The sequence below is a fragment of the Schistocerca nitens genome, chromosome 7 (assembly GCF_023898315.1).
Source record: "Schistocerca nitens isolate TAMUIC-IGC-003100 chromosome 7, iqSchNite1.1, whole genome shotgun sequence".
Classification (NCBI taxonomy): domain Eukaryota; kingdom Metazoa; phylum Arthropoda; class Insecta; order Orthoptera; family Acrididae; genus Schistocerca; species Schistocerca nitens.
In genome coordinates this window covers 584,467,961-584,481,704 of record NC_064620.1, presented here as the reverse complement: position 1 = coordinate 584,481,704, position 13,744 = coordinate 584,467,961, and the positions used below count along the sequence as shown (strand labels likewise).

Sequence of the window (13,744 nt, the reverse complement as noted above, 5' to 3'; positions counted from 1 at the left end):
CACACCAGCCGGGCATGAATCATACATTCCAGTACCTTGCAAACACAGCTGGTGAGAGAGATGGGTTGGTAGCCAGAAGGAAGGTGTTTGTTCTTACCAGGTTTAGGTATGGGTATCACAGTGGTTTCACACCATTGTCTGGGAAATGTGCCCTCTACCCAGATGCAGTTGTACATATTAAGCAGAAAGTGCTTGCCTGAAAGAGAAAGATGCTGCAGCATCTGAATGTGAACAGCATCTGGCCCTGGGGTGGAGGATCAGGATGAAGTGAGAGCATGATCTAGCTTGCTAGTAGTAAAGGCGGCATTGTAGCACTCACAATTCTGAGAAGATAATTAATTTCCCTAGCCTCCTCCGCTCATTTCTGATGGAGAAAGACAAGGTGATGGTGGGAAGAGCTCAAAATTTCTGCAAAATAGCGGCAAAAGGTATTGGAGATAGCAACAGCATCCGCCATGACATTGTCTGCTACTGTCAGGTCAGAAATTGGGGGGATGGATCTTGGTCTGAGAGCTGTCGGAGGTTAGCCCACACAATGGAAGCAACAGTGAAAGGCAGTTTCAGTCGGCGACGACGGCTGGTTACTGCGTCGGCACTGGCAGGATACCGCGTAGGCTGGATCGACAAATGTTTGAGGACTCTTACTTCCCCATACCAATTCTTCTCAGTCGAACTATTCTCTGCGTCTTTCTCTGTTTGGTGCTTATTAACTATTTCACCCTTTTCTCCTTTTGGGCAGAATCCAACTCTGCATAACAGTTTCTTTGCCTTGTTACTCTCAGTTGCTATGGCAACTCAATATCTTCTGATCTTGATTTCTGTCATAAAATTCCCACTTTCTTCGGGTCCTGTCACGGTCACCACGTTATAACGTTTTCCTAATGACCGGAGAGTGTGTGGTACTGAGGTGCAAGACTTACACGTCTGTCGTGGGTGATTTATGTATTGTGTGCAGCCGATCTTCTTCTCAGGACAGACGGCTGCATCGATCTTCACAGTGCTGCTTCTCCGAAGATTTCGTGCTGGTTAGGGAAATTATGCTGAACTACTTCTCTACTTTTGAAATGATTTCTTACTCTCAGAATACTTTCATATCAACTTCGCTACATTTTCTTCTTCACAATAAAACAACTACACAAGTTTCACATGTGCTTTCAAGTCTCGCAAATCAACCCCGTCTGGAAAACCTTTGTACTTGACATATATCATTACAGTCTCTTTTGGTTTTAATAACCCTTGTCAAAACAGTTCTAGCTCCTAGCAAGTCAAACAACAGAGTATAAGAGTCATGAGATAATACATATTTCATTTGTTCCCAACAGTCACTACTATTTATTTCACTGCCGAAGAGTAGCCCTTGCAAGGTTCGCAGGAGAGCTTCTGTAAAGTTTGGAAGGTAGGAGATGAGAGACTGGCAGAAGTAAAGCTGTGAGGACCGGGCGTGAGTCGTGCTTCGGTAGCTCAGATGGTAGAGCACTTGCCCGCGAAAGGCAAAGGTCCCGAGTTCGAGTCTCGGTCGGGCACACAGTTTTAATCTGCCAGGAAGTTTCAATTCCAGTCAAGATTACAACTCTGATGATGATGAAAATGCCTGAATCTATTTTCCACAAGCTACTTTATGGTGTGCGCATTACAAAATCATTGTGAATTTCTGATTGCTGACAGGGAATGTCCACATATTTTCTTAACTTAATAGGCTTACAGGCCTATTACAGTGTTTATTTCATAAGAACAACAGGGTTATCCCCACAGCTAGATTGTGCAATGTTTTTAGCAATGTATTTTTATAGATTATCACTTTGCCTCTCACATTTCCCATATTTGTTGACATACTTTTTCAAAATTTTCCAATTATTAAGTTATCTTCATATCCACAATGCACACTTCTGCAGTGGTCTTGGGATTACTACAAGTAAAACCTGCTGTTAAGATAGGAAATATACGGTGGGGTTATATTGCAGGACAGGTTACATATACAGATGAAATAGCCAACAATTACTTCTGTCACAAGCATAAATCTTTTAATTTAACAAACTAATACTGTTTACAACAACGACTTTCATTTAAAGCATCGGACATAGTTCGAGAGGTTTTATAACTAAATCAGTGTTTTACATAAAAATTAATACATGCCGGAGTAATTATTTCAAAAGTAGAATCACAAAACCAAATCTTCATTTCCAAAACTCTCCTAGACCAGAACCAGGGTTGTTTACTACGTCTGCATAGGTACGAGCTCCAGGTGCCTTTACACGTAACCGTATAACCCCACTCTCAGCGGTATCAGGCCACAGTGCAACTAGATGGACTTCAAAACCACGTCCAATGTAACCTTTTTCATGGGCTGCTGCCAGCTGGTTGACCACACGACGTTCAACTTCATACTTTATAGACCGTGCACCATAGTGCACATCATATCCATCAGCAAGCAGAGATTCCACCTCACGATCCCATGTCAACTTTATTGCATGCTTATCCTTAGCCTGAAACAATTATAAGACTATTGTGCTTATTTGCTATTAAAAACAATAAGTATATTTACTGTCTAACAACAAACATTCGCCAGCCTTAATATTACCACCACTCATTAGCATCATGTTTGTTCACTTTTTCATTGAAACAGCTGTAATTTACTAAAATGTAGACTCTACAAATTCACATTACATAGTTTGTTTACATTACAATGTGGTTTGCAAACTGTGACCTACACACTACTTCATATCAGGTACGTTTGATAGTACCCATTTTTTGACTGTGTCTAGGAAACTTCTTAAACCAGTGTAGTGAAAATCTAGATCAGTGACAGGGATAAGTGTTATGAATAAGAATGTCATGTTCAATGAGGAGCATTATAAGCTATGAAGTGGTCAATAGTAATTCTGATACTTTGTTTAAGCCTTTCTCTAAAGTAATAAACATTGTTTGGATACCCTGGTGTTGTCTCTAGTGGCGATCCAAGGAATTATCCTCAATTAACTGGCAAAAGTGGACACAACAGTCTAGTTCCTAATCAACAAGACAGATTTAGTAGTTAGCCTTCATCATTATTTCCAAAACAATCAAGATCCCAGAGAGCTGAGGCAAGGCTTCCTTAACAAAAACTGCCACCACTGTGTAAAATCTCATGTTTATTTTATAAATTCCAATGCAGGAAAAGTAATTTTATTATAATATATTTTAATATATTGCACTCTGCAATCATTAACAAGGCAGTGATATGCATTTTTTTTTAATACTAATGAGCAATGGTCTGTCTTCCTCTCTGCGAAGGCATGGACATATCAGAGATTAGGTCTGGTTATTTGTACCAGGCTGACACGCCTTGTAATAAGCTCAGCCAACATTTTGTGGAAGCATAATATGATTGATTATTATTGAGGATTCTAACGTATTAAGCACATAAAAGTAGCATACGTGAATGCATGTTGGCAATCAACAATGCTGTAAAGAAAATTAAATGAAGCTTCCTCATTATTATTTAACAGGCCCTGCTTATGCGCTCAGATTTTCAGAATTAGCTGCCGGACAGTGACAAGGTTGTGGAGAACACAAATTGTTCTCATATCTTGTAATTTCAAAAGCCATGGTCACAACAACAACATCAAATGGCCTTCACATTTAACATGAAATTCATTTAATAAATTTCAAATTTTAAACAAAACAATATACAAGAACTGGCCTGCATATGTTTCATAATGCACATGACAAGATTGCATTTTTCTGGATGGAGGTGTACCTAGATACCACAGCTGGTGAATTGAGCAGGAAGAACAATTCATCTAACTGAAGAACAAGTTTGCGTTTTTTTCAGCAACCAATCATTATGGTACGAAAGTTACTGGATTCAAATTGGCCCCATTGGAAAAAAAATGAGGAACAGTACATTCTCAAATATTTGAAGTTTCTTCAGCATATATTTACCACCTACTACCAATTTACATAGCAAGCCAGCTTTTAACAGTCAGATTATGTGAAGTATTAGCATCCTTATGCCACATTATCTATCACTGATTTCACTGTAATAAACTCACATTCAGCACATATTAATGATGGTGACAAATGAATAGGACAACCATCACAAAAGCTCACTTCACACAGGAGGGATGGTGCTAATACCTTGGCTTATCAGTAGAATTCCCACTAAATGCAAATGGGTGACAATTATTATTTATGTTTAAACAACATATTAAAAAGGTGATAATGGAATTTTTTAGTTAACATCTGCTACTGCCGCATTTCTTGCAACGTTTTTCAGTTGTCTAATTCCCACACATATGTACTTAACTACATTCTGCATCTCTGTCACTGGAAAACTATTTATGAAATCAACATGTTGATGCTGTACAGCAACCAGCCACAAATGGGATTTAGATTGCTTTATTCAAAAAGTACCATTACCAGTTTCGAATTTTTCACAATTCATCATCAGACTTTTTTCATGCTTTCATCAAAACAAATGATATAATTGTTTATTCCAGAGCAACTCACAGGAAACCATTCTATCATTTGTTTTGTTGAAAGCATGAAAAACTGTCTGATGATGAACTGTGAACAGTTCAAAACCTATAATGATACTTTCTAAATAAAGTACCCTAAAATCAATTTGCGGCTAGTTGCTGTACACCATCAACAATTTATTTCATATAATAGCCACAGTCTCCAACCATGTGTTTATTTGACAAAATTGCATTTATGAAATTCTCTCTCCACACTTTGCCCCAAACAAATTGCAGTCCTCTGAATATGTATCATCTTTGATTGAGAAAGTATCAAATTAAAATAAATAAATAAATAAATTACAAAGTTTACAGTCCAGAAGCGTGAGAAAAACATTAAAAAAAATCGAGTAAATTATCCACTTGAGGAAAAGTGCTTCAGAAACAAATTAAGATATTTGTAGAGTTTATCTTGAGTCTACAATTTGACTGAATGCTATTGTTGGCACAATGACTTTTAAGGTGGAAAAAGAGAGCTCTGAATTACTTGTACAAGGAGGGGAAAGAGCCCACACCATCATACTTACCAAGATCGCAGTCGTGTAATCATGCACCAGAGCGAAAACAAAAAGAACACAGAAATCTGCATGATTCCTTCAGAGCAAAGTGCTCATATTAAAGTACCATTTGAACATGTTGTGAGTATGTTAGATTACATTAGATTCAGTTTACATTCTACAGACCCAAAAATGAGACGATTCTCGTGGATGCGGAACAAGTCATGAAGTATAACACAAAATACGTAAAACATTTTAATATAATACTCACTACCCTGATCGTTTCTCAGGAGATTTTCAAAATACACGAATACATTACAGCAAACTGAAACCACTAATAGTATTTACAGAATTAAAAAGCTTTGAAAATGAAACATAGTTACACACTTTTAATAAATTTATCATACACAAAATACCAAATCTTGACTATTGTGGCCAAGTGCTGTCAAAACTGAAATGTAACAGACATTTTTATTGAAGCTGGTCTAACAGTCCCTGATAAGATGTTCATCTACAGAGTAGAAGGGGCTGCCTATCATAAAGCCTTTGAAACTCTTTTTAAACTGTGCTTTATCTGAAACCAAGTTTTTAATGGTTGCTGGCAATTTATTGAAAATGTGTGTTCCTGAATATTGGATCCCTTTTTGGAACAAGGTAATTGATTTTAAGTATTTATGTAGATTGTTATTCCTGGTATCGATACCATGTATTGAGCTATTGGTCAGACACAGAGATATATTCCTTGGAACAAATTTCATTAAGGAATAAATATACTTAGAAGCAGTGGTTAGAATACAAAGTTCCTTGATTAGGTTTCTACATGATGATCTGGAATTTACACCACAAATGAGTCTTATTACACACTTTTGCATGCTAAAAACTTTTGCTCAGTTTGACGAGCTACTCCAGTATATGATACCATATGATATAATAGAATGAAAGTAAGCAAAGTATGAAATTTTTTTTTTTTTTAATATCTCCTACGTCTGACATCATTCTCACTGCAAATACAGGCTTTTTTAGGCACTCTAGCAGTTCTGTAGTATGCCCTTCCCAACTGAATTTATTGTAGAGTTGTAAGCCCTGAAATTTAACACTATCAACCTCTTTGATCCGCATGTCTTCATATGTTATACACATGCTGGAAGGAAATCTCTTACAGGTTTTGAACTGCATACAGTGGATCTTTTCAAAGTTTAATGACAGTGAATTAGCTTTAAAACATTTATCAATGTCAGTGAAAATTTGCTTAGCAGCCATTTCTAAATCTGCACTCATCTTGTTACTTATTGCAATGTTCATATCATCTGCAAACAAAACAAACTTACCATCTGGCAATGTAACAGATGAGAGATCATAAAAGTACACAAGAAAAAACAATGGCCCCATGTGGAACCTTGAGGAACACCACGTGTAATTAATTCCCAGTCAGATGAAGACTGACTGCTTACTGCACAGTTATTTTGCAACAATACCCTTTGTTTCCTGTCAGTTAGAGAAGACTCAAATAATTTCGCAGCACTGCTGGTGACACCAGAATATTCTAATAGAGAATGCTGTGATTCACATAGTCAAAGGCTTTTAACAGGTCACAGAGAATGCCAGTAGTCCTTAATTTGTTATCTAATGAATTAAGTACATTCTCACTATACGTGTAAATGTGCTGTCTCTATATCAGAACCCTTAAGAAACCCAAATTGTGACTTGGATAATATATTATTTGCAGTCAGATGCGTAAGGAAACTGCTTGAACATAACTTTTTCAAGTATTTTTGAAAAAGCCAGTGAAAGTGAAATTGGTTAATAGTTTGATGCTATCTCTTTACTCCCCTTCTTGTAAAGAGGTGTAACTTCAACATATTTTAGCCAGACTGGAAGTGTTTCACTGGTACAAGATTGATTATGCAAAACTTAAGATAGAACTCAACTCACATGAGCACTGTTTGACTAATTTTGTTGATATGTTATCATAACCCATAGAATACTTTGATTTTAAGGATTTTATGATGGATGCTACTTCTTTGAGAGATGTAAGTTATTTTCATTTTATTGAAGTTATTTGTAAAGACTGGTCTCAGATAGTTCATTGCACTGTTTACCGAATCTCATAACCCCACACTGTAAGTAACAGAAAGAAAGTATTTGTTTAGCAAGTTTGCAACACTTCATGCACTTGTTGCCAATGTCTCAATTATTTTTAGAGCTATCTGTTCCTCTTCCTTTTTCGCCCCACCTGTCTCTATCTTCACTATATCTCGTGTAGTTTTTATTTTGTTGCCTGATGTAATTATCTTTTTTTCATAATAAAGCTGCTTAGATTTCTGAATTACTTGCTTCAATATTTGCAGTATACTTTGTCTTGCTTTACTATGCTAAGATCAGAGCTAGGTGGTAGATACAGTCTCCTTTTTGTCCCACATGATATCTTCATTCCTTGTGTAATCCGTGGTTTATTTTTAGACTTCTGCCTGATTCGAGATACCTTTAGGGAAAACCAGTTTTCAACAGAGGAAGCATGTGATTGTAGCATTACAGTACTGCTGACTCCCATTAAGGCAAAAGGGGGGTGAACACTTACAACTGCGAAAAAGAGTATCCAGATGAAGGGCACATGATGGTGACAACTCTCACTGCCAATGAGCCATTGCAGCATTGAGAAATTGGCAAACAGTTATTTAAATGATGACTGACTGACAACCTCAGCTGCTGACAGGTGTTGTTGTTATACCTCGATGTGGACAGCTGAAAATGTGTGCCCCGACCGGGACTCGAACCCGGGATCTCCTGCTTACATGGCAGACGCTCTGTCCATCTGAGCCACCGAGGACACAGATGAATAGCGCGACTGCAGGGACTTATCCCTTGCACGCTTCCCGTGAGACTCACATTCCCAACTGTCCACAATTCTACATATGTATTGTACCTTATAGACATTTGCCCACCCACTCATTACTCACGCACGCGCTGGCGATTCCCGTAAGAGTTTGGGCAACCTGTGCGCATTCGCACAGACAAAGGTCAATGGCTGGGTAGCCTTTAACTATATATACAAAGACAGTAACTTGTTCTCGAAAGAACAGTTATTGTTGATGACCGTGCAGCTTTTCCCTGAAATAAATGATGACTAACTGACAACCTCAGCTGCTGACAGGTGTTGTTGTTATACCTCGATGTGGACAGCTGAAAATGTGTGCCCCGACCGGGACTCGAACCCGGGATCTCCTGCTTACATGGCAGACGCTCTATCCATCTGAGCCACCGAGGACACAGATGAATAGCGCGACTGCAGGGACTTATCCCTTGCACGCTTCCCGTGAGACTCACATTCCCAACTGTCCACAATTATACATATGTATAATTGTGGACAGTTGGGAATGTGAGTCTCACGGGAAGCGTGCAAGGGATAAGTCCCTGCAGTCGCGCTATTCATCTGTGTCCTCGGTGGCTCAGATGGATAGAGCGTCTGCCATGTAAGCAGGAGATCCCGGGTTCGAGTCCCGGTCGGGGCACACATTTTCAGCTGTCCACATCGAGGTATAACAACAACACCTGTCAGCAGCTGAGGTTGTCAGTTAGTTATCATTTATTTCAGGGAAAAGCTGCACGGTCATCAACAATAACTGTTCTTTCGAGAACAAGTTACTGTCTTTGTATATATAGTTAAAGGCTACCCAGCCATTGACCTTTGTCCGTGCGAATGCGCACAGGTTGCCCAAACTCTTACGGGAATCGCCAGCGCGTGCGCGAGTAATGAGTGGGTGGGCAAATGTCTATAAGGTACAATACATATGTAGAATTGTGGACAGTTGGGAATGTGAGTCTCACGGGAAGCGTGCAAGGGATAAGTCCCTGCAGTCGCGCTATTCATCTGTGTCCTCGGTGGCTCAGATGGACAGAGCGTCTGCCATGTAAGCAGGAGATCCCGGGTTCGAGTCCCGGTCGGGGCACACATTTTCAGCTGTCCACATCGAGGTATAACAACAACACCTGTCAGCAGCTGAGGTTGTCAGTTAGTCATCATTTATTTCAGGGAAAAGCTGCACGGTCATCAACAATAACTGTTCTTTCGAGAACAAGTTACTGTCTTTGTATATATAGTTAAAGGCTACCCAGCCATTGACCTTTGTCTGTGCGAATGCGCACAGGTTGCCCAAACTCTTACGGGAATCGCCAGCGCGTGCGCGAGTAATGAGTGGGTGGGCAAATGTCTATAAGGTACAATACATATGTAGAATTGTGGACAGTTGGGAATGTGAGTCTCACGGGAAGCGTGCAAGGGATAAGTCCCTGCAGTCGCGCTATTCATCTGTGTCCTCGGTGGCTCAGATGGATAGAGCGTCTGCCATGTAAGCAGGAGATCCCGGGTTCGAGTCCCGGTCGGGGCACACATTTTCAGCTGTCCACATCGAGGTATAACAACAACACCTGTCAGCAGCTGAGGTTGTCAGTTAGTCATCATTTATTTCAGGGAAAAGCTGCACGGTCATCAACAATAACTGTTCTTTCGAGAACAAGTTACTGTCTTTGTATAAACAGTTATTTGATAACTTTTTTGTTGCTGTTGCATGGTGTACACTCATCACAGTCCCAGAGTAATAAACATTCACCACTTAATGAAAGATAATATTCTGTAACTGGAAGATCAAAGTAACAACAGCTGCATCTTTTCGTCAAGGAAGGTGAAAATCAATACTGAAAAGTTAAAACACATTTGCCATTTTTTTGTATTAAAGTTTTTCAAATACCTGCCTGTTTTTAATGTATAACTCTTGTATATGCCAAGTATTTTGTGCTCCGTAGTGCCTTCACGTCCTAAAAACTGAATAATGAAGTATTACTGACAGCTTGATATGTTTGTAATGTACAGCAGCAATAACCAATAATTTAATTTTTGTTCATTTTGTTGAAAAAGCATTGTTAGCAGTTTATAATTTACAAATTATTCATGAGACAACCACTAGGCTTTTATAAAAACACTGACAGGTGACACTGAGTGACTGGTGAGCTGCTGCAACATGACCACTTGGAATATTCATTTTCATCTTTTTCCAATGAAAAACATTTACAGTTTTCTTGATGTTTTCACATTAACTCACTGTTGGTATTCATTATTATTCAAATATTGGGCATTAACAAATATTACTGAGATGACCCACAAGTTTTTTTTTATCTTGTATTACGTGAAAACAAATACATTTAATCAAACTAAATCTAAATGTGGGTGTGTCTTGATAATTGTAAATAATAATGCAGACCACTGCGAGTTTTTAAGTTCAGACATTTCCAGTGATATTGACTCCTAAATTAAATAATTTTATAAAATATATGACACAAACCACAGTAGCTTATAGGGCAAAGCCACTACTGGATAAGTGATAAAATTTTATGGAACAATTATTGCCCCAACAAACCTTTATGGAGTGGAAACAAAGGAGAAGAATCTAGTCAGCATAGATAAGCTATTGATTTGATGAACTAAAAGTGCTAATAGCATTTGAAATGAAGATATAAGACTCAGACTAGTTGTCAAAGAGTATACTGGAAGAAACTGAAGCACATGTTTAATCCTACTGGGAAGACTTGGTGGAAACATATACCCACAGGTAATGTGTAGTTACAAAACAAAAGGAAAACATAGTAGAGGAAGACCACAGAAAATGTGGATGGACAAATCTGAGATCTTTCAAGATGGAACGGTCTCAACTAGAAATATTTTTGATACTTATAATGAAAGTTATAGATCTTTTTATTATCCTTGGAATCCAAGCAGTTAAGCCAAGATTCCCATTCCATGCAACACATGATTATCCACTTCTCAATGTGACAGCGATAACTGTCATATTTACTGTTACTGTGGAAACTGGTGGTAATGACCAACCCTCCAAATCTGAACCTGTTTCGCTGAACAAACCAGGCAAGACCGGTCAAGTACCTTGACATGCTGATCATTTGACCCTTTACTTTCTTAAAAATGGATAGTCAATTAACACTAACAAAGATCTGTTCAAAAATTAGGCATAGTTACGTCATTCGAACATAATTTAAATTTTATCAGGGTTTCTGTGAAAAACTGAGAAGATCATCATTATCTGCTCCACATATGTGACATTCTTCCACAGCAATGTTATAAATGCTACATATTGTGTAGTTTGTGCTTACCCGTTTTGCCCAGATGGAGAGCTCCTTAGAAACTAATTTCAGCAGTTCTGTCCGAGAAAATGGTAGAAAATAGACTATTTCATTGATACGACCAAGGAATTCATCTCTCCGAAAATGTCTTTTTAAAATTGGTTGCACAACATTTTCCTTAAAACCACGGGAAATTGTTATTGTTTCCTGAACTTCCTTCTCATCTATAACAGAAGAAAGCAATCATTTTCCAATTTTCAGCAATGCACAGAAGAAATCGATCCAATCAGTGAGATTCTATAACGTAAAACCTTACGAATGAGATAAGTTTGTCATGTCATACACCTATGGCTTTCTTTACCTTACAGAGCTGTTAGGAACTTACCAAGTTTTCCCTCCAGTCTCTGATGCATAACGTCCTCTGCTTCCCTGCGCAGCTGCAGTGCATGTTGTGCTATTTCATCACTGGCAAGATTTGATGTCATCACAAATACTGCATTTTTACATTCAATTGTTTTTCCTTTCCCATCTGTCAATCTACCCTGCAGAAACAGTTCCACTGTATTAAAAGTTAGCATTTTATGTAAAGTAAATTATAAGCAAACTTTATATAACAAGGAAAAGGATAGATTGCTCCTCACCATAAAGATGACTCAGTGAGTTGCAGACAGGCACAATGAAAAGACTGTTACACATGCAGCTATTGGCCAAAGCCTTCCTCAGCAAAGATAACATACACACATTCACACAAGCAAGCACACCCCACGCACACTCGGTCGCCACCACTGGCAGCTCCAACCAGTCTTTTCCTTGTATCTATCTGCAACTCAACGAGTCACCTTTACAGTGAGAATGTAAAATCGAGATTCCACCGTAATATTCAGCAGCCTTTTTTCAATGTGACTTCCTGCTGCTCACTGCCTCCTCCATGTGGTGAGTTTCACAAAGTTGTCATATAAATATATATAAGAGTAATTAATTGATTAATTGTTTGCTTAATTCATGACATACAACTACTTCTTTGCACCCTCCCTTTACTTACCTTATTTGCACTTGCGATGGTACTGGTTTTTTTCCTTTTTTAAAATTTGTTTGGTTATTTCCAAAACATAACACACTAACAAGATTATCACATGTTCTTTACATACCTCATCAAACAACTGCAGAAGAACAGTGAGGACATCGGGATGAGCTTTATCTACTTCATCAAAAAGGACAACAGCATTTGGACACTGTTTAAGTCTTTTTGTAAGCTGACCTCCATCATCATGACCAATATAACCTGGTGGAGCACCAATTAGCTTTGCAACCTAGAAATGAAAGTATAGTATCACTAAACATCAAGTCAGCTCTTTGTTCGGCAGATGTAGTAGCACAGACTTTATAAAACATTCAAGATTGCTAACATTTATGGAATATTTTGTCAGTACTTGGAGGGACATGAGAAGCATTAAAAAACTTGAATATGCCGTATTTATCTTCCACAATAATATTTATTTAACGGTTAATTATGAACAGGCTTTGGATTTTTATCCCACTGTAAGATAATCACTGTTAGAAAATCCACACAACATCAGTAAGTGTTCACAGCTGTACAGAGTTTGTTTTTCAAAGATTTGTGACATTTTACAACTATATATTGATGGAAAACACAAGCATAACATGATTCCCAAAGACACTCTGAACAAATAAATGTTATATTACTTTATACTCAAAGAAAAAAAGTATAGGAATGTATAAGGTAAAAGTGTTCTAAAAGTAAGTAATGGCACAAAGTATATCTTCTGGAAATATACTCCAGCTTTTTATAGTAAGAATACTGCTGCCTACATTCTGTTCAGCAGTAAATACAGGATTCTTTTGTGGCGGCGTTCGTAGCGACAACACTTCGCTGTAGAAACGGCCTACGAAGTCACCGCCACACTTTTAATAGCGGGCCGACCGGTCCGCTGGAACAGTGAACAGAAACATGAAAACCCAAACACTCGGATTAAATGAAAGTCGGTACTTATCTTTATTAACGACGATACAGAACACAGTGGTGAACATGGTCTACAGAAATCTGTCTAGTTCGAGTCGGTGCGGCTAGGTCAGCGTCGGCTGATGACAAACAGCAACTCTGCTGCGATGTACCCACAACTGACTAGCAAGTACACAATTCGGTGGCGAGTCTACAACTAAGCGGCGAATCCAGAACTGTCCTAGCGCTCGCGACTCCAGCGCTTAAGAAACCAGAAGCCAGCGGTGGCGCGCGCAGACTTGCGGCGATTTCCTGTATCGCTGGCGCTGCTTATGCGGACGGCGTCCGGACTTTGGTGCTGCCAACCTTTTGGCAGCGGGCTCGGGTGGCATTACTGGCTAGGATATAACACTCCTCCCCCCCAAATCGCCGCACCGTCGTTGAATAATGACGTGGCGAGCGTCGACGGCGGGGGAGGGGTCTGGCCGCAGGCGTAGCAGAAGAGACCGGGGCGGAGACTGTTGTCGGTGGCAGTCCCCGGTCCGCACCCCAGCATTGGCTGCGCGGGGCCTCGGGAAACACCGACTGAAAACCGAGGTCAGGGTGCATGCCTGTGACCACGGGCGCAGCTTCTGGTACTGGACGCGACGGGGCGTCGGGGC

At 39.2% G+C, this 13,744-nt stretch overlaps 1 protein-coding gene across 1 annotated transcript in view; it reads right to left on the bottom strand.

The window, feature by feature from the left end:
* Positions 1 to 1,995: 1,995 nt before the first annotated feature.
* LOC126195269 (caseinolytic peptidase B protein homolog) overlaps positions 1,996 to 13,744 on the bottom strand; it is an 87,855-nt gene continuing 76,106 nt past the window's right edge. Inside the window, exons 7-10 of the mRNA XM_049933798.1 lie at positions 12,271 to 12,432; positions 11,508 to 11,664; positions 11,153 to 11,346; positions 1,996 to 2,483 (exon numbers count right to left, since the gene is read on the bottom strand). Of these exons, the coding sequence (XP_049789755.1) occupies positions 2,175 to 2,483; positions 11,153 to 11,346; positions 11,508 to 11,664; positions 12,271 to 12,432 (822 nt within the window). The 3' untranslated portion in view covers positions 1,996 to 2,174. The remainder of the gene's footprint in view (positions 2,484 to 11,152; positions 11,347 to 11,507; positions 11,665 to 12,270; positions 12,433 to 13,744) is intronic.